At 40.8% G+C, this 26070-nt stretch overlaps 3 protein-coding genes across 7 annotated transcripts; 2 read left to right on the forward strand and 1 right to left on the reverse strand.

Annotated features, from left to right (window-relative positions):
* Positions 1–1145: 1145 nt before the first annotated feature.
* On the forward strand, positions 1146–6253 carry rdh12l (retinol dehydrogenase 12, like). Its single transcript, XM_037079863.1, has 7 exons — positions 1146–1307; positions 1579–1694; positions 2999–3154; positions 3245–3346; positions 4712–4921; positions 5080–5272; positions 5503–6253. The coding sequence occupies exons 1-7, from the start codon at positions 1294–1296 to the stop codon at positions 5603–5605; spliced, it is 894 nt and encodes a 297-aa protein (XP_036935758.1). The 5' UTR covers positions 1146–1293; the 3' UTR covers positions 5606–6253.
* A 524-nt stretch (positions 6254–6777) lies between these two features.
* LOC119008486 (phenolphthiocerol/phthiocerol polyketide synthase subunit C-like) lies at positions 6778–16377 on the forward strand. 2 transcript variants are annotated; one of them, XM_037078835.1, is made up of 6 exons: positions 6778–7351; positions 7585–7738; positions 8789–8949; positions 9181–9387; positions 9494–9675; positions 9998–16377. In XM_037078835.1, exons 1-6 carry the CDS (start codon positions 7294–7296, stop codon positions 15548–15550), a joined length of 6315 nt encoding a protein of 2104 aa, XP_036934730.1. In that variant the 5' UTR covers positions 6778–7293; the 3' UTR covers positions 15551–16377. The 2 variants fall into 2 exon arrangements, with proteins under 2 accessions (XP_036934730.1, XP_036934729.1); XM_037078834.1 differs by having other exon boundaries at positions 6778–7738.
* pks1 (polyketide synthase 1) lies at positions 10551–25259 on the reverse strand. 4 transcript variants are annotated; one of them, XM_037078838.1, is made up of 7 exons: positions 24922–25259; positions 24677–24830; positions 24442–24602; positions 24140–24343; positions 23119–23300; positions 22699–23028; positions 10551–10702 (listed from the first exon to the last, which is right to left on the reverse strand). In XM_037078838.1, the coding sequence occupies exons 1-7, from the start codon at positions 24977–24979 to the stop codon at positions 10682–10684; spliced, it is 1110 nt and encodes a 369-aa protein (XP_036934733.1). In that variant the 5' UTR covers positions 24980–25259; the 3' UTR covers positions 10551–10681. The 4 variants fall into 4 exon arrangements, with proteins under 4 accessions (XP_036934733.1, XP_036934732.1, XP_036934731.1 ...); XM_037078837.1 differs by lacking the exon at positions 10551–10702 and adding an exon at positions 16941–18123 and having other exon boundaries at positions 18226–23028; XM_037078839.1 differs by lacking the exon at positions 10551–10702 and adding an exon at positions 19340–19445.
* Between the last annotated feature and the right edge of the window lie 811 nt (positions 25260–26070).

The raw sequence follows: 26070 nt of genomic DNA on the forward strand, positions 1-26070 counted from the left end.
TTTTATCAATTTGTTTAATATTCATATATATTATTTATCTTATTTAATTATCTTAAATCACAATTATCTGTAATCTAGCAATTACCAAGTAACATAATTCCAGTTTCTTTGAAACAACTCCCCAAATCATCACAATAATTACCTCAACATTTATAGGAATAGATTATTCAATAATAAAGCAAGTAAGTAATAAAGTTTAAGTAAAACCTAGACAACACCAACATTACGAATAATGTTTAAATGTTGCAATTTGAATTCATATAACTTAAGAAAAATAAGAGTTATACAGTAGTTTCTTTGTTTTTTGCAAACTGAGCAAGCTGTGAATTTTCTAAAGTTATGTACTTATGTAATTAATTTACTTATTTGAAATGAAATAACTATCTTTTCTTCGACCAAACCAGGCAGGTTTTGTGGCTACACCTAACCAAGTAGTCATTATATTTCTAGACTAGCAACAAATAACATTTCACTAGTTTCCTCAACAAGTGGTGGCATTTAAAGATGATGTTATAAATACAGTAGCAAATACAATAATTAATAAAATAAGTATCTATAATAAGTTATGATACTGGCAACATTCACTTGATTTTAAAGGCACTACACAAGAATAAATTACAGTTATGGCAACAGCTCATACATTCACAGTCATCATGACTTTCAGAGTTATGTGTGCTGCTCCCTTTATCAGATGGGACATCTGTTAATGGGAAAATCACAATGATAAATGTTAGCAGTAAATTATGTACCATGATCTGTTACTATATGTCCCCTCTGATCCAACTACCATCCCCAGCAGCATCACCTCCATGACTAATAAATATAAGCAGGTGGGAGACTTCCTTTCACATTCAGCAACATAAGAAATCAGTGATATAAACTGCAGATTAATGGTGGTAAAAAAAAAAATTATAATAATAAAAAAAGCCCTTTGTCCTAACTGACGTGGCAGTTTCTTTATCTAATTATCAGGTAACAGCTTCTGTCAACTTTATCCCACTTCCCACCCTTCCGGCGGTGACAGTGTGACTAATCGAACACTCACAACAACAGAGGACGGACCCAAACACACCGCTCAACCAATCAGCGTTCTCCGAGAGCGATCGCGTCGCGGCTGATTGGCTGAAGTGCCTGCCAATCAAGAGTAATTATCCGACGACATTTCCGCATCGCCAGTTTTCAATCTAGACGCTTTTTTTTTTTAAAGAAGTTTGATCCTGTTGAATGTGAGATTAAAGGTTTGTTTTCAGATTTTGAGCAGAGAAACCAGCTGACAGCGGAAGTACAGTAAAGATGCAGTCTCTCAAGTATGTTGTTCTTATATTACATTCATGGAAATGCTCATAATTAGCCTGTTGCTAATAAATATGTAGTATTACCTTTGCACAGGTGGATAGCTAGCTTAATTTTGAACAACTTTATTGACAAGTTAATTGCTTCAGATGTGTTTTCCTCTTTAGTTGACAGCAAACAAGCTGTTTATTGTGTTATTTTACGGCTTGATTTGGTATTTGGAGGATGTGGTTTAGCTTCCTTTTCAGCTGACTGTGATGTAACACGGATTTCTTAACATCCTAGAAATCTCTTCTCTGCTCCCTGGTCTTCTACTGCAAAGCTAGATGGAAAGACTGTGGTCATCACTGGTGCCAACACTGGTATTGGCAAAGAGACAGCCCTCGACCTGGCTAAGAGAGGTTGGTCTGGCTGAAATCTGAGGATACAGTTTCGAATTTTGACTTTTCTGTTTCTCTCACATTTGCTTCGTCACTGTGACTTGCACCTCCTTTTGTCAAACCAATCCCAAAATTGGGTGGAGCGCAATTTGACATTCTTTAGATAAGATGATAATAGGATAGTTTCTCAACAGCTCCTGGAAGATTATAGAAATCCTTAAAGACAAAGGTAGATTAAGGTAATTCTAGCTCGAACAGCAAACGCTCACATAGAGAAGAAACACAAGTGACACATTCTCTTTTATTTATTTATTTATTTATTTTTTGTCTTAAACTGACAAAAGTATCCATCAAACCAGGTGTGACTAAACTGTTGTGTTGTGTTGTGTAGATGCAAAGTGGTACCATATGGGAGCGCAGTGACAATAAAGAAAACAATCCACTGGAGATCCATTTCTTATGTCTAATCAAAATAGTTTTCTCTCCTGTGTGATCCGCACCCCAGACGTTTCCTTTCACACAGAGATACAGAGATGCGGATCAGAGCCACAGCTGAACTGTCCCCCATCGCTGCATCTGTGACTTTCACAGATACGTGATGCAGAAAGTCAGCCCCTGATTCCCCCAGTGAAAGGGCAGTGTGTTTGAGTGAGGAACAGATGGAAACAAAATGCTTGCCAGAATAATGTTTTGAAGCTCCTGTTTCTACCTGTTGCTCAGAGGATCCCAGGTTCCATTAATTGACTGACTTCATGAAATTTTTCACCAGATTTTAATTGGGGATCCCAGATAGAGCGATTAATAAAATATTTTCCTTTTCATTATTTTATTTTAAATTTTTGCTAAAGACATCTTAAACAGCCAAATCTAACCTGATGGCATGCTAACTCTGGCCCACAGGCCCCACTTTGGGTTAGTTTTGTAGTCTACTTTATAATATCTGGAGCTCAAACTTGAAGCAAAACAGCATTGCAGCATTCTCCTCCCAAAAAATAAAATAAAATGGCTCCATACAGCTTGTCTGTTGTCATCCAAGTCTCTGGAAGCCTGGAGATCCTACATTGATATGAAAATATACTTGGTAGTTTTTGAACTCAATGTTCAGTGGCACATGTGAGTCTGTACTTAATCAGCATCAGAGTTTAAATACTTCCCAAGTTCCCCTTTACTAAATCCACTACACAGCATGCAAACATTTTGTCACAAGTGGGCGCTCTTCACCCAGATTACATGCATGTCTGTGACTGCAAATTCAAAACCAGCATGTGTGTACAAACATTGCTTATGCTAATGTCTTTTAAATGTTGTTCATTTTTCCACCTCAGGGGCAAAGATCATCATGGGGTGTCGCGACATGGAGAAAGCAGAGGCCGCTGTGAAAGAAATCATCGAAGGCTCAGCCAACCAGAATGTTTCCTGCCTGAAACTCGACTTGTCGGACAGCAAGTCGATCAGAGAATTCGCTGAAGCCATCAACAAAGGTCGACAGCTGTTCCTCAGAGAACTGAACACATTAAGGGATTTTAAAGCTGCACTGTTTGACCTCTCTATCTTGTTTTCATTGCATTCAGAGCCCAAACTCGACATCCTCATCAACAATGCTGGTGTGATGGTTTGTCCTTACGGGAAAACAGCAGATGGCTTTGAGATGCAGATCGGCGTCAATCACTTCGGTAAATAAAACAATGTTGTTGCTTACTTTTAAGGAGTTATAAATCTGTATTTGAAGACTAAATTACCATTAATAACATATCCTTTTCATATTAAATGGTTTAAAAAAATCAATTTTATATGAATGTTTGCAGATCGTCGGCCCTTTTTGTATCAGAGAAAAACTAATAATTTGGATTATCTGTCACATTGGACTGCCATCATCTCTTAATTACTCGTAGTCCAAGGTTTGTTTGTATGTCTGCAGGGGGAGTAATCAGGATATTCAAAACACCTCCTGCACCTACATGTTACGTCCACGAGGAGGCAGACTTGCTTTCCCCCTTGCAGTTGGCAACTTGTGTTCAAACTAGATGCTTCAATGCGCCAGTACTTAAATTTTATTGTAAAAAAAATGTTTTGTTTGTTACTTTGGAAATGGTAAAAACTCAATTTATAACCACATTTATACACACAGAGAGAAATACATGCCCTGAAAGGGGATTTCACATCTGTTCCTTTCACACTCACCTGTACACAACCCTCTATTGTACTTAATATCCTTCTGCTGTTAAATATTGATTAATGTATTAGAGCCTGCTCTCTGATAAGGCAAATATGTCAGATAAAGAGACCTATTATCACTCGGCCATCAGAACATTTGTCCCTGCCAAAGTTACAAAGTACCACATTTTTAAAGACACTTTTAATAACTTATCATCTGTAAATTTGGTCGTTAAAACTTCATGTAGTTTTTTCTCTTTGATGCACATTAAGACACCTTTCTCACACTGCAAGACAATGTTTTTTTTATACCCTGTATGAAGCAATTAATTGAAATGAGGAAGGAGGTAATACACATTTTTATCGGAAATGACAGACGTCTAATTACCTCCGCCAAGGACGAGAATGTTTTCACCTTGTTTGTTGGGTTGTCAGCAGGATAACACAAAAACTACTGGACCGATTTCCACGAAACTTGGGTGGAGGATGTGTCTCGGCCCAGAATAGACTCCAGTAACTTTTGGCATAGATCAGAACAAACAGACAGATCAAGATTTTGTTTTCTCACTTTCTTACACGTTGCGAATTAGGCAGTTTTTCCACATTTTCATTTATTTCTCAGGGAGTGATGCATGGATCGTGAAGGAAAAATAGAGGCGTATTTAGGTGGCTGAGTGACATTCTCATTGGAAATAAAATGTATGTCGATCAATATGACACTTTTGCCATTTTGTAGCAGTCCATTTATAATGTGTCTTAGTCCAAGCGTTTACACGTTGATGATTTCCATTTTTCACATCCTTGGAGATGAAAAACAAAAGTAAATCTCACATGAATGATAATGACAATATTCTCTTTCTGCATCAACAAACTTTGTTTTCTAGGTCACTTCTTGTTGACATATTTGCTGATTGACCTGATTAAGAAATCGGCTCCGGCCAGGATCATCACTGTGTCGTCCATGGCTCACTCCTGGGGCTCCATCAACCTGGAGGACATCAACAGCGAGAAGAGTTATGACAAGAGCAAAGCCTACGCTCAGAGCAAGCTGGCCAACGTCCTCTTCTCCCACACTTTGGCTAAGAAACTAGAAGGTGAGCATTTTACTCATCCCAAAGTTGTTTTAGCTATTTTAAATGCATCTTGTGTCCTGAATTGTAACAGAAGTCAGATATTCAGGTATTGTACACTTGCGGTTTCCTTCATGTTGTAGAGTAACCACGTAATTGATTGATTGATTGATGTCTTTCAGGCACCGGTGTGACGACCTATTCTCTCCACCCCGGAGTGGTCCAGACGGATTTATGGCGTCACCTGAATGGCCCTCAACAGTTTGTCATGAAGATGGTCAGTCCGTTCACCAAAAACTCAGTCCAGGGAGCTCAGACGACCATCTACTGCGCCGTGGAGCCATCACTGGAGAATCAGACTGGTGGATACTACAGGTACAATAAACATAAGAGGCCAAGTCTCACATTTCCAATCAACAAGAATGACATAAAATGTTTTTCCCTCTCAGATGAGAGGCTGTTTACATTTGGTCAACATGCGTCCAGAGTGATCTGATCTAGCAAATGAAGTTTACATTTAAGATGCATTGGTTCATGCAAGACAAGACTGAACATATGAAAGAGATCAATTTAAAGTTGCTCATCTCATATCCGTTTGCTCACAGTGACTCTGCTCCTGCCAAGTGCTCAGCGTCCGGTAAGAACGACGACCTTGCACAGAAGTTGTGGGAGCTGAGCTGTCGGCTGCTGTCGATAACGTGGGAATGAGGCACTCAACATAACAATCCTTTCTCTCCTGTCCTGTTGAATGTCTTTACTAAATGGTGCAATATACTGTATCTTCTCTCACTACTGCCTGCCAAAAAATAATGTGCAAGACGACAATACCTCAGCATGAATTGTCTTACGGCTACTTATTTTTCCAACACTTCTTATATGGACTTTTACATACTAACATTCATAGTTACACAACATGGCACTACTTATAAATAAGGAAATACTAAGATATAATTTGTATTAAGTTTAAGATTCTGATTTTAAGAAATTATTTCCATCTTAGGCACTTTTCTATTCATTTTTGAACAGCTTTGCAGTGGATATGTGGACAAAGTCGTAAAATAATGCAGACTGAAACTGATTTGTAACTGATTTGTAATGTTTCATACTACAGTTGTCTACATGTTACATGTTTCAAATCTTTTCTCTACCTGTATTTTCTCAAATTAAACTCAATGTTGCACTGCATCATTGAGTCAGTCATATTTTTGCTGTTTCAAGAATCCATCTAAAGGTTCAGTTATTGTCAAGTTTCTTTCTGGTCCAGATGATTTATTTTATTATTAGCACTAACACTTACGCCCACATATTACCTCTATGACCTTTTTTGATAGAACACAATAAAGTCGACCGCAGTTTACGACTTCGATGCCACCGAATGGTCTCTTATTGACTTTGGTGGCCTGATAAAGCCAATAAAACAATGATAAAAAGATTAACAGGTTTTGCTTCACATGGATGGAAAATCTATTCATCAGCCATATTATCAAAGCAAAAACGAAATCATGTCATGTAACGTGAGGTTTCGGTTGTTTCTTACTGATTTCCTTTAAAAAAAAAGTTAAAGAGTGATTTGTATTTGCAAAACATGTCCAAAGATCTCCTTGCATTCCTTGTTATTCATATTCATCATACCTTTCAATGTGGAAAGAAGAGGAGTGTCTACTGAATGCAGTAAATAATCATCTGAAGAGATTTTTTCTGCTGATTGGTCGAGAGGGCATCTTCCAACATCTACTTTAATGTCCGAACATAAAGCTCACGGTAGGTAAATTATGGCCACAGTCTTACTTAACATGTGTTGTATACATTGCATAATGCATTAGAGCAGTACTAAAATTGTCTCGTAAAGACAACTGCGCCTATTTCTTAACAGTTACTGAATATAAGAAACGTTAATTTATTATCTTGGATGAAGTTATGAGGCTTAATTCAAAAATGTTACTCATGAAAATATTGTAAACTTGACTTACTTGATCGATTGGTTGATTGATAGTCAGGTGTGATAAGGTCCGATGAAACAAGACCCAGAGTCACCCCCATTGTTTAACATATTGATTTACTCATTAAACCTGGTCTAATCATTTGCGAGGCGCCATAAATGTGTGCACTGAAGTCCTTCATCTCCATGGCCACGTATACAATCAATCATTAATGTTTAATAAAGACAAGAAGCTGGCTATAAGAATCAACAGCAAGTCCGGCAGTGATACCATCAGAGACGGAAAAGTCAAACGGTATGTAACAATGCAGTATGTCATTTCAAGACTGGACTAATTACAGTTTTAAGAATGTTGAACATGTTTATTCCTTGATGGGACAGCTGGAAGAGAAGAGATGTTAACGCGGTGATGCATTAAAGATTTTTGACTTTTCTTTCTCAGTGATGTTCTGTCAGAATGGAGGAACCTGAGGACGGTATTGCAGTGGTAGGCATCGGATGCAATTTTCCTGGGGGTGAGCCATTTACTTTAAACTTTTAACTGCATAATTTTAGTTGGAAAATTTACAATTTACAGATTTCTATGTTTCTCACGAAGTGCAATGTGATAAATGAACAACATCTCGGTATGTAATGACAGACAGTCTAAAAGTCAGAAAACTACAGAAAAAAAAACGGTATAATTATCTACTACAATTTATAGTTCCCCAGTTAAGCCCTTCTGTAATTTATATATGTTTCCAAACAGGAGAGGGGATTGACAATTTCTGGAAGGTTTTGGTGGATGGGAGAAACTGTTCTGTGCCAATTCCCAAAGAGAGATTTGACTTATCCAGCTGGTATGATCCTGATGACAGCAAACCGGGTAAATCCCGCACGGCCAAGGCTGCGCTCATTGACGGGTATGTCCTTTAAACCTTATGAAAGAACCTCTGAAATGTATTTGTTTGTTTTTTTATTGTTTGTGTTTAAGATACTCTTACTGTCCTGTCTTTTTCTTGTGTTTGTATCATATCAGTGTTTTTGGCTTTGGCCACTTTTCTTTTTTTTGTAATGGGTAATTAAAAACAGATTGGTGGGTCCATTTTGTATTTTTGACATTATCCAAAAGTCTTTAAGTTGTGTTCTTGGTGACATAAGAAATTTTAATCCCATTTCATCTTCATTATATATGATCTTTAAAACTAATGCTTGATCATTACAGAGAAGCTTCTTTCCTCAGGTCTTGAGACTCCTTAACTTACACTCTTATATATAAAAAAAAAAAAAAATGTTTAATTGCATGACTTATCATTTATCCATCCCTCTATGTAGTTTATATATGTGAGTACAGATAATACAAACTTTATTTCTGACACAAACCTGCAGTAAAATATTTAAAAATAAGAAAATTGATCTTAAATGACAACGGTAGTTTTGAGAAAGTGTAGAAAAACAGTGTAACTTGTGAGAGAAGTGTATCAAACATGAAGAAGGGGCTTTCCTCACATTTAAAAAATTCAGACATCACTTTGGTATTTGTGTTAAGCCTCCTGGTTCAGAGACAAGTGGTGTGTGGAAAGTCCCCTTTACAGTGTCTCTGCTTTACTAGTATTGATTTAAATTATATTGCTGTGCAAAGAAAGACTGCAGGTTAAGGTTGACCATCTTTCAATCTGCTGATTGTTTTCTCAATTAAATGATAAATTGTTTCGTCAATACAATTTCAGAAAATAGTGGGAAGTGTTGATCAAAGTTTCCCAAAGCTCAAGATGATGTCCCTAAATGTTTAGTTTTTTCCATAACCCCAAAATAAAATGTATTTAATAGTTGTTAATTAGTCAGTTAAACATTGCATATTTTCTCATTTGGCATCACCAGGTTAATAAATTTGACGTTATGCAATTTAAGTATTCAGTTATGATCTGTTCATAAGTTAAAACATTTGATTGAATGGTTTTGACTTTTTTCAGGTTCAATGAATTTGACCACAAGTTTTTCGGCATCAGTGACAGTGAAGTGGAACAAATGGACCCTCAACAAAAACAGCTCCTTCAGTGTGTCTACAGGGCTTTGGAAAATGCTGGAATTCCTATGGAGAAGGCCAGTGGGACCAGGACAGGGGTGTTTTTTGGTAAGTCAGTAAAAATGGTTTGTAATTTTTTTAAAGTTTGGGGTAATAGTGGGAAAACGTGTTCCGTGTTGACTTATTTTTCAGTATTTTCTCCTGAATCTTCCTCCTTACGATTTTAACTTCCATCAGATTTTTCTTATTGTTCCCTGGAATATCTCTGAATAATCTTCATGCGGTAACGCCCAGTTTATTTGTAGTTTTCATAACAGTTTTATGGTTCTTTTATTGCAGGCCTAATGAACAGAGATTATGAAACAAACGCTGCACACGTGCACCCGAGTGTGATCAACCACTGGACTGGCACAGGCCTTGCCATGAGTATCGCATCAAACAGAGTCTCCTACACCTTCAACTTCACTGGACCCTCGCTGTCCATAGACTGTGCCTGCTCGTCATCTCTCGTGGCTCTTCATCTCGCCTGTCAGTCCATTAAACAAGGTCTGTACAGCATGTGAGCAACAACTCCAAATCCATGATGTAGCACTGTGGTTTCAATTAAAAATATGAGGCGAGATTATGAATAATTAATGTTTTATCTTAACAGGTGATTGTGACATGGCTGTTTGCGGAGGAGTCAACTGTATAATAGAGCCAAGAGTGTTTGTTGCTCTCAGCAAGGCCAAGATGATCTCACCTGAGGGGACCAGCAAACCTTTCTCCAGCAGAGCAGATGGTTATGGTAGAGGAGAGGGCTGTGGTGTTGTTCTCCTGAAGCCTCTGAAACAGGTCAGAATATCGGAGTGAAAAAAAAAGGCAACAGTTTTCTTTGTCTTTTCATTTAAAGCCGACCATATCAAATATCAGACTAATATTAATTAACAGCCAATAGTCTGGACATTATCCATCATTTTTATATTAGTCAACCACTTCCTTGTTCCTGTTAGACCTGTCCCTCTTCAGAAATGCTTCACAAGTCATTTTTTGAGATTATGTGGAATAGTACTTTTTTTTTTAATTCCCTTGCCATTGTATAAGAGTATGACATACTTAATAGTGTTACAGAAACTCTTAATGATGTTTCATTTTAGTTCTGTTGTTGCTTTTACAGGCTATTCGAGACAATGACCACATCTGGGGGATCATCAGCAAAACAGCCGTCAACCAAGATGGACACTCAGTCACTCCAATCACCAAACCTTCCATGACACAACAAGAGGACCTCCTGCGAAGAATCTACTCAGAGTCGGACCTCGCAAACGTCCAGTACATAGAGGCACATGGGACTGGAACCCCAATTGGAGACCCAACAGAGGCAGGAAGCATTTCAAACGTCATTGCTAAAGCCAAACCTCCTGGTTCAGAGATGCTGCGGATTGGCTCTGTGAAGAGCAACATTGGACATACAGAATCTGCAGCTGGAGTAGCCGGACTCATTAAGGTCCTCTTAATGATGAAACATGAGACCATTGTTCCCTCAGCTTTCTACTCTGAGGAGACTGCAAGTGTAGATGCCAAAGCCCTGAACATTAAAGTTCCCAAGGAAGCAGAAAAGTGGGAAGAATCTGGTGCAAGAATTGCTGGAGTGAATAACTTTGGCTTTGGGGGTACAAATGCACACGCCATCATCAAACAGCACAAACAGTCAAGTGCTAAACAAAGGAATGATGAGAAACAGGCAAAGTATTTTGTCATGTCAGCAAATTCACCAAAATCTCTTACTCTGATGATGGAAGACACCATTAAACAGCTAGAGGAAGGTAGCAAATTTGACCTAGATTCTCTGTTGTACACGTCAGCATGTAGGAGGAGCCATCTGAAACATAAATACAGAAAGGCCATCGCGGTTTCATCTGTGATTGATCTTAAAGAGAAGTTAAGTGCCACTGTAGGCAAAAACATTAACCCGTCCTACTCAGATCCAAGATTAGTGTTTGTCTATTGTGGAAATGGTGTCACTTACCATGGCATGTGCAAGCAGCTACTAAAACGGGAGCCTGTATTCAAAGAAAAAATCAAAGAGATTGCGAAGCTTTTCCAAAGACTGGGTACACTGAACATCTTGGATGCACTTGAGAGTGAATTCGAGGACAATGACTTCAATAACCCAAATGTCGTCCAACCACTCCTCTTTGCTGTCCAAGTTGGTATTTCCTGCCTGCTCAGACACTGGGGTGTCAAGCCCGATGCAATCCTCGGACACTCTGTTGGCGAGGTTGCAGCTGCTCACTGTTCTGGCCTTCTATCTCTTCAAGATGCGGTAAAAGTCATCTTTTTCCGTAGCACTCTGCAGTGCAAGGTCACTGGGGGGAAGATGCTTGTGATCAGCAACATGGCTGTATCAGAGGTAACTGCTCTTCTCCCTCGATACTCTGGTAGAATTTGCCTTGCTGCTTTCAACAGCCCACAGTCCTGCACCCTCTCAGGTGATGCAGATGCAATTACGAGCCTCCACAAGGAGCTGAGCATCTCTGCTAATGGTCAGAATCTGTTCCTTCGTGTACTGGATGTCCCTGCTGCTTACCACAGCTACATGATGGACCCAATTCTGCCAGAAATCGAGGAGTCAATTGGCTCCTTACGGGTGAATGACCTTGACACAGCGTTGTTCTCAACAGTGTCAGGAAAGGAAGTGCAGCAGAGGGATTTCTGCACAGGGGAATACTGGGCTAGAAATATTCGTGAGCCAGTTGCTTTTGAGCAGGCAGTGAGGTCAGCAACTAATGGAAAGAAGAACACAGTCTTTGTTGAGATAGGGCCAAGAAGGGCGTTGCAGAGAAACATCATGGAATCTCTGGGTAATGACACCACTGTTCTTGCATCAGTGCAGCCAGAGAAAGATCATGAAACAGTTATGTCTGTTGTTTCTAAGTTGTTCGAACTGGGTGTCCACGTGGACTGGAACACCTTCTACAGAGGACATGAGACAGTGCCACTACCCATCCCCAAGTACCAGTTCGATTGCTCAGACAGAGATGTTATCATTGGGGCAGCCCAGAAAAACACAGCAAGTAATCATCCTGTTCTTTGCCAGACAGGAAGTGAAAGCAACGTTTTCAGCTGTGATCTGAAGTCTGACTGTTCTTTTTACCTGAAAGTGCACAAGCACAACAATGTGCCCATCATCCCCGGTGCCTTCTACGCTGAGTTGGGTTTAGCTGCATTCATGGCCACTGCCAAACCAAAAGTGCCGCTCAGCTCAGTACAGCTCTGTGTCAGTTTTCACAGCCCCTTTGTTTTAACCCAGAATTCGCCTGAAATGAAGGTGCAGCTAGAGCAAATGGAGAAAGAAACTAAGTTCACGGTACTCTCCCCATCTGCAGTGTATGCATCAGGCACAGTGGTTTCAAAGAAAGAGAGGCTGATTGAGGAGCAGTGCATTTCACTACCCGCCATCTACAAAAGATGCAAGTCAGTGGTGAGCTCCCAGGAGTTCTATGGGTACCTCTCTCAAGGAGGCTTCCAATATGGAGACGTCTTCAAGAATAAGGGGGATGTGCACTATGGGGGAGATCTCAAGGAGGCTTTTTCAGTTGTCAGGGTTCCAGATGAATTGCAGCCTCAGTTGCATGACTATTGCATTCATCCTGTTGTGCTGGATTTTCTGATGCAGCTCCTCCCAGTTACAGTAGAGCACATTTTTGCAGGTAGGCCAGGATTTCCTGCCAAAATAGGAAGTTTGACTGTGTTTGAACCCTTGGAAGATGAGATGATTGTCTATCTGAGAGCGATTGATGTGGGCGTTGATCACTTTGAGGTTTGTGGTTGCTTTGCAGATAAAGAAGGAAGAGTGTTGGTTGAGGTTAAAAATGCGGTAATCAAGTACCTTGGCAGTCGCTCTCATGTGGTTGAGGAGTATTTCTACCATAATGCCTTTAGTGTCATCCCAGAAGGCATCACGTCTGCTACTCCTCCAAGGGCCCTGGTCTTTTCTGACCGTATAGGAATCACTAAAGGCCTTCAACAACATCTGGACTCTGCGTCTAGGTATGTTTCCTTTACACACGCAAAAGATATCTTGAGCCATGGGTTTCCTTCACTGTTGGCAAATCTCAAAATAACAGATATTGAGAAAAACTTTGATGAGGTCTTGTTTTTGTGGGGCAAAGAGAACCTCACTTCTCTGTCAGCTGATGTCGTCCTGCAGAATTTGGCGAGCTGTCTTGAGACATTCCGCCAAATAGTCCTAGAGCTAAAACGAATCCACTTTCCAAACTCCATCAGAGCAGTCACCTACTGTTCATCTGACATCACAGTGGACCACATAAATCCAGGTTTTGCTCTTGTTGGCATGACTAGATCATTTGCCGCAGAGATACCAGATCTTTCATTTCAGCTGATTGACATAAGCACTGTCTCAGCTAAGGACATTTCAGCTCTCTCTGAGGTCCTAAGATCTTGTCCTTGCAACAAGTACCCAGAGTTGGTGGTGAAAGATGGACTGATTCTGAAACCTTCCATTGTCCGTACTCCTCCTGAAATCATTGACAGTTCAGAGGGCAGTTTCACCTCTATGACATCTAAGCCTTACATCCTTCAGACAGCTGATGCACATAATATGTCTCAACTCAGTGCCATTCACTTTGAAGAGGAGGTCCAGCCTATAAGTGATACATTGGTTGAAATTCGGCCCACTAAGATATGTGCACATTCTTCGGATTACTTTCCTGTCAGTGCTTCACACCAGAAATTTGGCCAGACACTATACTGGGACAAACACTCATCACAGAACCACAAGCTCCTGGCTCTTGATTTATGTGGTACTATTACAGCTGTTGGAAAAGATGTCAGGAAATATAAAGTGGGAGACCATGTTGCTTCCTGTTATCCTGTGGTGGCAGGCAGCAAGGTCAGAGTCCCAGAGGAAGTGTGCTACAGCACCAAGCGGTTCCCATTCCTTCAAAAAACACCCTGTGTGTCCTACTTTGTGCTTGCATGGGAGATCCTGCACCGAAACTTGCCCAGAACCAAACATAACCTTGGAATCGTATCCTCTGTGGCTGATTCAGCTCTAATGAAAGTCTTGGCAATCACCTCTTACAAGTCAGGTTGGAATGTGGTTGTTGGCACTAACCGCAATGGATCTTTTGTAGATGCCAATCAAATAGATGCATTTGTCCTACTACCTCCATTTGATGAGTCTCTGATTTCAAACATTAGCAACTTCCCAGGTGTCCAACGTGTTGTTTTGATCTGTGAAACACAGGCCCAGTGTTTGCTTGCTCAGGATGTGTTCCAAAGTGTGAAGGAAAGTGTTCGTGTGCAGACAATTCAGATGCCAGTCATTTTGCAAAAGGCATCCTTGAGTGCAGAAAGGCCACGCATTTATCACTGGCTGAAGTCCTTGAACTTGAGTAGGAAATTTGCTCTTGAAAGCTTCACCTTGCAGGGTATGAAATCTGAAAGCATAAAGAGCCTTAATGCAGAGATACAACAATCGTACTTCAACTCGAAGAAGCTGGCTGTTGTTTCTCTGGAGAAAGAAACCAGCGGTGCGCAGTCTGACATTCCTCTGCTGTCAACAAAGAAACAGCTTTTCCGAAAGAGAGCAGTGTACATCGTGGCAGGTGGGCTTTCTGGTCTGGGCTTTGAAACCGTCAAGTTCATCTCACAGAAAGGGGGTGAAAACATTGTGATACTCTCCAGGAGCAAGCCCACACCAGATGTGCAGCAAGAGATACATAATGTGGAGAAACAATGTGGAAACTACATCACTGCCATGGAGTGTGACATATCTGTGTCTGAGTCTGTGCACAAGGTTATCAGTGTCATTGGCCAGAAATTCCCTGGTTGTCCAATCAGAGGAGTGTTTCACAGTGCAGTTGTCTTGCTTGACGGGCTCATTGAGACCCTTGACAGATCTCTTTATGAGAAAGTTCTCAAACCCAAAGTAAACGGTGCACTGAATTTGCACAATGCAACACAGCGCTGTGAGCTGGATTACTTTGTGTGTTACTCTTCCATTTCAGCTTTTCTGGGAAACGCATCCCAAACAAACTATGCAGCCGCCAACACATTCCTCGACATGTTCTGTCAGTACCGGCGCAAACTTGGATTGCCTGGCCAGTCTATCAACTGGGGAGCTCTAAACCTCGGCCTCCTCTTGAACAAGGAACATTTCCAGCGGTTTCTGGAGGCAAAGGGGATGATGGTGTTGGATGTGGCTGAGATTCATAAAAGTCTGGAGCAATGCCTTGTGCTCAATCGACCCCAACAGGCTGTTTGCAGGTTTCATTTCAGAAACATCAGGTACAACATCCTCTCTCAAAATGTGGCCTTGACCCTGCGCTTGTCCGCACTGGTAGAGGAGGCATTCCAAAAAACCAGAGAGACAGAATCTCAGACTAAACAGGCCAAGTCCATCTCGCCTAAAGAGTACGTCATCTCTCTGCTCAGTGAGACCATTGGCATGGACAGAAATGAGCTGAAAGATGAATCACCTCTTTCATCTTTAGGCATCGATTCCATGCAGGCCATGACTCTGCAGAATCTCATCTTTCAGGGGAGAGGAGTGAATGTGCCATTGGTGAAACTGTTGGATCCCAATGCCACGCTGTCAACAGTAGTAGATATATTGAGTGAAGGAGGGGAAGGTGAAAGTTCCAGTGGGGACTCAGAGCCTCTTCCAGTCGGAGTCATTAAGCTTGATTCTACTAGATTGTAAAAGTCATAAATGGACATTTAATACGCTGAGTGATCAGGACATCACAATACTTCTTTATTGAAAGGTTTTTCTTTGTAATAAATGAGGTTATTCATTGCAATAGACCACTAATCATGTGTTATTGCCACATGTTCATACTGTGTTTTGTCAAAATTTCTGCCTCTGTTTATTGTATTTCAGTTTTACTAAAGATCATATTATGTTACTCACTTTTTTGGAGACAAGCTCACTTTGAAATGGATGGGTGTTTTTTTAATCAGTTTTATTCGTTCTGTTATTAATATGTTTGTTAGACAAAGGTGAAAAAGAGCCAGCAGAACAATGAAATACCAAATGTATTTTGATTCTTTTATTATTATTGTTTTAGTAATGTCTAACTTTAAAACTCATCTGTTATTTTACAAGTGTCCTTCAGGCTTCGCTATACATAATTCTACGGTCAACCTTCTTTTATCTGCCTGTTGTACATTCATTCACCTCTGTTAGGTCATGGTCAGTTGTTATCACTGCCAGCTCATCAATTTTGATGTTGATTATCACCTTTATGATGACGAAACGAAGCATGTGATTCAGTATTCTGGCATGTCCCATAAATCTTCAGTTGGGGCTTTATATGATTATTGAGCCATTTGCTGTTTGACCACTAATATATCATACTGTGTGGACAAGGACATTGTTCTCTTTGTGCATATTGCCACCACAAGGAAACAAATGCAAATAACATAAAAACAGATACAGTGATCATTTCGTTCATGTTTATAACGATGTTCTTCTACTACAATATAAATCCTCTCAATCAAGAACTGATTTTGCAACAGATGGACAGATATTTGGTATAATGCAGCAGTTGTAAAATATAATTTTTAAAGGCCATTGCTGTTGTATAAAATTGTAATACCAATGAATTCCTACACTCATCATTGCAACATGTTATTTTTTGTCGATTTATGGCACAATAAAACCATCTGCCAATTTAACTGTGCACTTGATAAGGTTGAGTTATTCACAGATGTCCTTTCATGCAGATTACACAATAACAATTCACAACACAAGAAGTAAATTTGAAAGTGCATTCTTTTTCTTTATGCTTTCAAATATGTGACTGTGCATCAGTGATTACAAATATTACAACATCAAATAAATATGTAGAGATACAAAAATCCATCTGAAAGTTATTTTAGACAGAAATGCATTTTGATTTTGAACGTTAAGCGTTGGGTGTAAGTGCAACATCCACATAGTGACCATGACAGTCCATGACATGAAGACATGAGCTATATCAGGCTTTGGGTATATAAACACTATTTCAGAGTAGAAATATATATATATATATATATTTTTTTTTAAACATAACATCAGCGGTTTTGTCTATTGCTCTATCATTTTGTGATTTAATAAGCTGTTTTGCAACTAGACTTATGACATGATCAAGCACATTTATGTAAACAAAAGTGTGAAAAGCTGAATAACAATACATCCAGGAAATGACAATCAGTTATTTTACAAATATTCCAGAGAAAACCTAACTTTACAACATAAATATACACACTTCACAAATCAGAAAGTAGTACAGCACTGTATTTAAAAAGTTGGAAATGTGCCAAAATGTCAGTACAACCACAGCTATAAAATATGCTTACTAACTATAAAAGATTATTATAGGGCTGTATAAATAAGCACTTGCTCACCTCTGACTCCTGCTCCTCTCTGGAAACCTAGTGATATCAATTCAGGATTGCTCCCGGGTAAACCTGTTCACCTTCCCTTGTCTTCATCAAAATAAACCTTTTTACTCAACAACTACTCTTCATGCCTCGGCCTCTGGGTCTGCCAGCAACCCCACCATAACTCATTTTACTGCTATGAGAACAATACCACAGAATGAGTTCCCTTTACAAAAAACTAAAACCAGTTTACAATCACAAAACTTTGACTTACTGAATATTCAGAGTATTTTGTATGTTGTATAGTACATGTAATTATTCATTCTTCATTACAATAGTTTCCAAAGTGGTCAGTGTACTGTTGGGGTCCAATATTCTAACCAAAGGTATATTCACACCTGTCTCTTGGAAGACCTTATTCTGCAGAGTCATGGCCAACATTGAGTCAATACCCAGTGCACACAGAGCTGAGTCGTCATGCAGCTCATCTACACCAACGCTGCTGATGTCACTCACAATTGTTCTCAGACTTCCATGTGAGGAAGACAAATGCTGAATCCTGAGTTCATTATCTGCATAATCTTTTAGCTCAATTTCCACTAAAGCTGACAGCCGCTCTCTGAGAGATGCATTTTGTGAAAGCACATGAATGTGAAGATTTTTGAAGTTGAACTTGCATATGACTTGTTGTGGTCTGTTCATAAGAAGACACTTTTCAAGCGCCTCTTGAATGTCACACACATCCATTGTCATCATCCCTTTCGCCTCCAAGAACTTTTGGAAATGGTCCTTGTTCAACAAAAGGCCGAGGTTCAAAGGACCCCAGTTGATGGACTGTCCAGCAAGTCCAAGGTTTCTCCGATAGTGGCAGAACATGTCGAGGAAGGAATTGGCTGCCGCATAGTTACACTGTGAGGGATTTCCAATGAATGAAGAGATGGAGGAGTAGCACACAAAGAAATCTAGTTTGTTGTGAAGTGTTGCATAGTGAAGGTTTAGAGCTCCACTCACTTTGGGCTGTAGCACCTTTCGAAAAAGGGACTGATCAAGAGTCTCGATTAACGCATCGTGTAGTACTGCTGCGCTGTGAAACACTCCTTTGATTGGACATGAAGAGAATCTTTGTTCAATCTTTGAGATCGCATCAACCACCTGCAACGACACAGAAACGTCACATTGGACATTCATGATCGTCACCCCACTTTTTCTCTGCAGGAGCTCCATTTCAGACTGTATTTCATCAGTCGGAGTTCTTCTTGACAGTGTTGCAATACATCCTCCACCATTATGGGCAATGAACTTTACCGTCTCAAGCCCCAAACCAGAGAGCCCTCCAGTAACAATATAAACACAGTTTTGTTTGAAGAGTTGCGCAGGCCTTGAGAGTAAAGGGATATCAGACACTGGACAATCAGACTCTCTGTGATGCAGAACAACTTGTTGCACATTCTTTGTTGTGAAGTAGGACTCAGCCTCTGTGTTGGTCTGAGGCTCTTTTGTGTGTGATACTTGAAGAGTCTCCCTTTTTAAAGGTAGAGATGCTGTATTGAAGCCTAAAGACATCAGCCAATTAGAGACATTCCTGTTATTTTCTCGCAGATTGGCTCTTTTGAGAACATTAGCCAAATCAACCTTATGTACATGCACGTGTTCACTCTTTAGCGCAAACATGTTTGCTGAGAGCGAGGATGACATGTCATTGCTACATATAAAAATAAAGTGTCTGTCATGTCCTTCACTGTCATACAACTCCCGCCAAGTGTGATCAAATGGGGGCAGAAAAACAACTGCATGGCTCTGATCAAAATGTACAAGTTGTCGTCTGTAATCTGGCTGAGAGGAAACGAGCCAGCCTGACCTGTTTGCTGTCAGAGCCAAAACTTTTAACAGAGCAGAGGCTAAGCTGGAGGAGATAATGAGCAACTTTCTGTGCTGTTGTTTCACCTTAGACAGCACTCTCTGCAGGATCTCCCATGCAAGTATGAAGTAGGAAACACATGGAGTGGCTTTCAAAAATGGGAGTCTCTTTGTGCTGTAACACGCTGTTTCAGGAATTGTAATCCTCGCAGTTGCAGCTACTGGATAACATGAAGCGATGTGATCCCCTACTCTCAGATCAGAAACGTCTTTCCCAACGGCGGTGACGATGCCACTAAAATCTAAAGCAAGAAGCTTGTGATGGTTCTGTAACGTATGCTTGTTCCAATACATCGTGTTGCCGAATTTCAAATCTGAAATGGTGACAGGAAAGTAGTCAGATGAATGCACACATACACTGGTTAATTGGATCTCAACTGACTTCTCTTGGACAGGATTTATATTTGTGTCGAAGGGGGTGGCAGACAAGTGAGCCATTCTGTAAGGATCAGATGTCTGCAGAGCAAAGTCTCTCACATTAACTGAGTCGATATCGACGCCTCCTAAACCGCCTTCCTTCATCGGTGTCCTTGCTATTCTTGTTGTTGATGCCTTCCCTTCACTAATCATGATCTCTTGTTGTTCGCAGGTGTTTATTACCTGAACCAACGTTTGAATGTCTCCACCAGTCACAGATGCAAGATCAATCAGGTGGAAAGAGAGACCTACCATCTCTGCTGCACAAGCCCTTGTCATACCAGCCAGCACAAACCCCGGACTGACATGGTCCACGATGGTTTCTGTCGATCTATAGGTTATTACATGGACAGTCCAAGAGCGTTTGCTCTCTTTCAAGGCTAAAACAACCTGGCGAAAAAGCTCACAGCAGGACACCAAGCAGTCCAGTGTTGTCTCAGATGACAGCTGACTTAGATTCTCAACACCCCAAATAAAGAGAACATTTTTAAAATCCTCATTGGTGTTCAGTGCACGGGACACTACATTTCGAACCTGGTCAGCCATCCAATGCTCTGTGCCCTCCACAAGCACCGACTCTGGGTGTATGTATGGCCTGAGTCCTTTAGCAATGCCAATTTTATCTTCAAAAACTATTGCTTTTATTTGGCAGCTCTGAGAGTCTCTCTTTGCAGGAATTGCATTGATTTCATTGTGGAAGAACCACGACAGAAGATCATTTGAGCATTTGCCCAAAAACGAGATCCTCACACCCTTCAGTTCCACTAGTACATGACCCTCTGTAGTGCAAAAGCTACCACATACCTCAAGGAAGTCTGGAGTCTCTTGAGTGGCTCGTAAGTACATGACCATTTCCTCTTGTAGTGGTCCTGATATGACTACACTACCGAGAGCTGAGGGGAATCCCTGCTTGGCTGTTAGCTTTCTGATCACTACCACAGCAGTCATTTGCAAGAAATAGTCCAATATCACCGGGTGAATGAAATAGTCATGAAGGTGTGTCAGAAGTTCATCAGGAACTTGAATTGTTGCCACAGCTTCCTTGAATTCCTCTCCAAAATGCACATCACCAAGCTGTCTGAAGACAGAGCCGTATTCAAATCCCGCTTGAGAGAGAACTGAATAAATCTCTTCTCTCCTCATAACCGATTTGCACCTTTGGGAAATCAAGTCAAGACAAATGGTTGGTTCCTCCAACAGCGGTGTGTCATCTGTACATGTGTATGTGCCAGAGGCATGTGTTGCGACAGAGGACTGTATCTTAAATGAAGCTTCATTCTCTGCGTGATCCAGCGTCACTTTCAACTGATTACAGTTTGAGCTAAGCGTAAACAGGCTCTCAAATCTTACACTGAGCTGGATGAGAGAAACAGGTTTCTTTGGCCTTAAACTTGCCATCACTGATGCATAAGCAAGCTCGACATACAGTGCACCTGGCACAATGGGAACACCATTGTTTTTATGCTCCCATAGATATGACGCTGTGTCTAGTGAGAGGTTGCATGTGTACTCTTTGTCTCCCTGCTTTATTTGGGACATAAGCGTATGAGGATAAAAAGCAGATGATTCATTAGCTTTTCTAACGGCTTCAAAATTCAGCTCTTTCTTCATGTTGTCGAACTGATAGACTGGAAAAGCTGTGGGCAATGTCTCACAGCCCTTGTAGAGCTGACACCAGTCTACACTGATGCCCAATTCAAATAGTTTGGCCACAGTAGACAGAATTGTGTCATAATCGCTCCCTGGCTGGACAGAGGAAAGAACTATGGCATCACCTCCCAAAGTCTCACGTATGTTTCTTCGGAGAGCCGCTCGAGGTCCAATCTCCACAAAGACAGCATTTCTTTTAGACTTCTTGTCTTTGGTGGCAGCACGCAGTGTTTGTTCAAATAAAACAGCCTCTCGGATGTTCCTCGCCCAGTACCTGCCTGTTGTAAAGTCACCATCAGAGTAACTGTCTCCAGTCACTGTTGAAAAAAGTTTGCAGTTCTTGTCGTGGGCAACCAAAGGATCAATACTTTTCTCAATGTCATCTAGAACGGGGTCCATCATATGACTGTGGTAAGCTGCTGGAACATCTAGCTCATGGAGGAAGAGATTTTTCTCTGTAAAGACAATCCTCAGCCTCTTATGGAGGAGCTTTATAGCATCTGCTTCCGCTGACAGAGTGCAGGACTGGGGGCTGTTGAACGCTGCAACACAAACTTTTCCAGAAAACTCTGGAAGGATTTTCAGCACCTTTTCTACGGCCACATTACCAACAATAAGCATTTTCCCCCCTGTGACCTTGCTCTGAAGAGAACTGCGGTGGTGCAACACTTTCACAGCATCCTCAAGAGACAAGAGACCAGAACAGTGGGCAGCAGCGACTTCACCTACAGAGTGTCCGAGCACGGCATCAGGTTTGACACCCCACTGCTTTAGGACAGCAGCAATGGCAACTTGAATCGTGAAAAGAAGAGGCTGGACAACATTTGGCTTGCTGAAATCATCATTATCATTCTCACCAGCAAGCCATTGACTGATGTCGATTATTTGATGACTCTTAAAGAGATTCTCAACTTCTCTGACTTTATCTCTGAAAACAGGAATCTCTCTCATGAGCTGCTTGCACATTCCCCTGTAGGCAACCCCATTTCCACAGAACACAAAGACCACCTGGATGTCAAACCTTACTGACTCAAACTTGGTCTTCAGTGTAGAAGTCAGCCGACTTTCTAAATCTGAGAGGGAAGATGTTGGGAAGGCCTTCCTGTATTTGTGTCTCACATGACTCCTTCCACATGCTGAAGTGTACAGCAGTGCCTGTATATCAACTGTTTGAGTGCTGCAAAGCCTCTGGTAGGTGTCAGTGATAGACAGGATCAATGATTTCTCAGAGGCTGCAGATATTACAAAGAGTTTTGGACAGCCTTTTGGGATCCGAGAGGGAACATTGGTCTGTCTGTGTTCACTTACAATGGCGTGTGCATTTGTGCCTCCAAACCCAAAGCTGTTGATCCCAGCGACCCTTTCTAATGACCCATTCCTCTTCCATTTTTCAGCTTTAATTGGAATATTAATTCTCAGAGATTTTACATCTACACTAGCACTGTCTTCTGAGTAGAAAGCAGAGGGAACAATGGTTGCATGCTTCATCATTAGGAGGACCTTAATGAGCCCGGCCACTCCAGCTGCAGATTCTGTATGTCCGATGTTGCTCTTCACAGAGCCGATCCGGAGTCTCTCTGAACCAGGAGGTTTGGTTTTAGCAATTATATTAGATATACTTCCTGCTTCTGTTGGATCTCCAACTTGGGTTCCAGTCCCATGTGCCTCGATGTACTGGACGTTTGCGAGGTCAGACTCTGAGTAGATTCTTCGCAGGAGCTCCTCTTGTTGTGTCATGGAAGGTTTTGTGATTGGAGTGACTGAACGACCATCTTGGTTGACGGCTGTTTTGCTGATGATCCCCCACACTTTGTTGCAGTCTTTTAAAGCCTTCGTACAGAAAGTCACACTGTCACACACTGTATGCAGTTTGCTAACAATGTGAAGTGAATGTAAAAAAATAAAACAATGCGTGCTTACTTTTTTCAGAGGCTTCAGGAAAACAATGCCGCAGCCTTCTCCTCTACCATATCCATCTGCTCTGCTGGAGAAAGGTTTGCTGGTTCCTGCAGGTGAGATCATCTTGGCCTTGCTGAGAGCAACGTACACTTTTGGCTCTATTATACAGCTGACACCTCCACACAGAGCCATCGCACAGTCTCCTAGTTGAAATAGAGTGAACATTAAAGGTGTTATTGGTAAGAAATAGCAAGAACTCGAAGGCAGTTCCAAAATTATTGGGGGCTGCATTGCCAAGAACTACTGTTCACTGTTCTCTTTGCTCCTCAGCTATCTTTGGCTGTAACAAGCAGCTTCTGTTAGCAAGTAGCTCAGTTAGCCATAAAGCTAAGCTGCCTCATTAGTTTCCTTTAGGGATCGAGGGACACAGCAGGTGGGGACAAGAGAAGCACGAAGCCACAGAAGAGCTAAAGATGAGAGAGAGCAGACATAAACATTGTGTAGAGGTGCAATATTTTCAAATCTGACTCAGTGAATTTTATTTATTTATTCAGACCAAACCCGATGGGATTCTGGAAAGACACACCAGGCTGTTCTGGTGAGTTTCATTTTGTTTCTGTCAATAAAGTGTAAAGAAGTGTGTTGTTGAGTTAACAGGGCAAAACGAGAGAAACTTGAATTCAGAAGGTTGTATTTTTCTGTTTAGTTAGGAAAATATGTGTAAAAATATTTCCTTTCTTGGCATGTTGTGAATTTATTTAGTTTACTTGTCAGACTAAGTAGCAAACTCATCTCTAATACTTCTCTCAGCCGAAATTATGGGGGCTATTGGACTATTTCCTTGCACAGTACAAGGTGGTATTAGGAGACAGGATGGGCTGGGGATAGCTGGTTAGCATGCTAACTTAAGTAGATCTCTGCAACACAGAACATACATATGTCGCTTCCATGAAACTTTAAAATATAGACACTTGTTTCTTTACGTGGTGTGGGTAATATTAGTTAAACTATGGTAGTTTGTTGAGAAAATAGAACCAAATACCTTGCTTTATAGCCTGGCAGGCTAAATGTAGAGCCACCAGAGATGAAGAACAGGCACTGTCGATGGCAAAAGAAGGTCCGGTGAGATTAAAGGTGAAGGAAATTCTATTAGCAGCCACACTCATCGCCGTCCCAGTGCAGTTGTAGTGGCTTATTGTAGTGGAACTGTTACTTTGGAGCATCTCGTAATCCTTGTTCATCAGACCTGTGACACCAAAAAGAGAAAAGCAAGAGTATGTCACAATTTATGCATCATGAAATCTCTTCAGAGTTTTAAATGTGTCATAGAACGATAGCGGTCACCTATGTAAACTCCAGTTCTGCTTCCGTTGATGCTTTCCACGGCAACTCCTGCATCCTCTAGTGCCCTGTAGGTACACTGCAGAAGCAGTTTGTGCTGAGGGTCCATGGAATCAGCCTCCGCTTCAGTGATGCCAAAAAACTTGTGATCAAATTCATTAAACCTAAAAAAAAAAACAGCAAACATGTCATGATTGAGATTCAACAGAGGAATAGCACTTCAGTTTAATCTGCCTACCCTTCTATAAGAGCTGCTTTGGTTGTCTGTGTCTTTCCTGGTTTGCTTTCATCAGCATCGTACCAGAAATTGGTATCAAACCTCTCTGCTGGAATATCAACAACACAGTTCTTTCCCTCCAACAGCACCCGCCAGAAGTTGTCCAACCCCTCACCTAAAAATAAAATAGATCAAAATTAATTTACCGTAAAACAAATGAAGAAGAAACATCAACTCTGTGAAAATCGAAAATGCTTTCGTCTTACCTCCAGGGAAATTGCATCCAATCCCGATAACCGCTATTTCATCCTCTGCATCCTCCATCGTTCCTCTGAGATGCTTTGTTATATTCAAAAAGCTAAAATGAAATTTCAAGCCTCTGCATAGTAAAGCATGATGTTCTGTCCTGCTCGCTGTCTTTTGTCAGAACTAGTGCCTTTGTAGATCCCACCCTTTATAAACATTGTGCTAGGCATCAATGAAAAGGGAGAAGGGGGCGCAACAATACCCCGTCTTTATGCATCTCAGTCGGCTTCATCTGGAACTAAATACACTGTAAGTTAAGATCATTCAAAGGGGGCAGTGAATACGCCTTTGTTCTTGTTTTTTGCAGCCTTACAAAAGAACTCGGTGTATACTAAGAATCTAATTCTAACAAGCAGTCTTCAAAGTCCTCTGACTTTTCATTTTGACTTCAACCTGTAGTCACACAGACTCTGACGGGATATTTAATAGATCTACCTGAACATGTCATCATTAAGGTGAATATTACAGCATTCAATCAGGTGTTCAATGATATAAAAAACACAGGAAAGGAAAGATATTTTTCTCTAATTTAAGACAAAAGTATGCTTTTATGCTGTGTGACTACAGAATCTCAGAGTCTACACATGGATGTACAGTGTGGTAGTGAATAAGGTGGTCTTAGAGCTTCTCTACAGAGAATATAAAGAATAATAATAATGGATAACCTCATCTGGTTCCTAATAGGATGAGTGGGAAACATTCTATTTGCTTGTTTCTTACGATATGAATAGTGTTGTGTTTATTTGTTTTTTCACTGAGGCTCCCTCTGATGGGATGTGATCATTGTGCTGGTTGTAGCTGAATATAACTGCCTCATTTGTGTGTATTAATTGTAAAAAAGAAAAAAAAATAGTCCAAAAGCATGTGAAGGGCAGCTTGCCAAGATAGTACATTTCTGCAAAACAAAAGTTTCTTTATGTAGCAGCTTTAGGTTTATTTAGGGTTGGGGAAAAATCAGGTGACTGGATTGTTGCAAGCTAAAAAGCCAGCAGGTGTCTATATCTGTACAGCTCCAGCAGACTGAGAAACTTAGCAAGTAGCAGATGAACATAGTGGAACATTAATGTCAGATAGCAGAGTTAAAAATGCTAAAGTTTGCTAACATATGA

The sequence above is a fragment of the Acanthopagrus latus genome, chromosome 19, assembly GCF_904848185.1.
Source record: "Acanthopagrus latus isolate v.2019 chromosome 19, fAcaLat1.1, whole genome shotgun sequence".
Lineage (NCBI taxonomy): Eukaryota > Metazoa > Chordata > Actinopteri > Spariformes > Sparidae > Acanthopagrus > Acanthopagrus latus.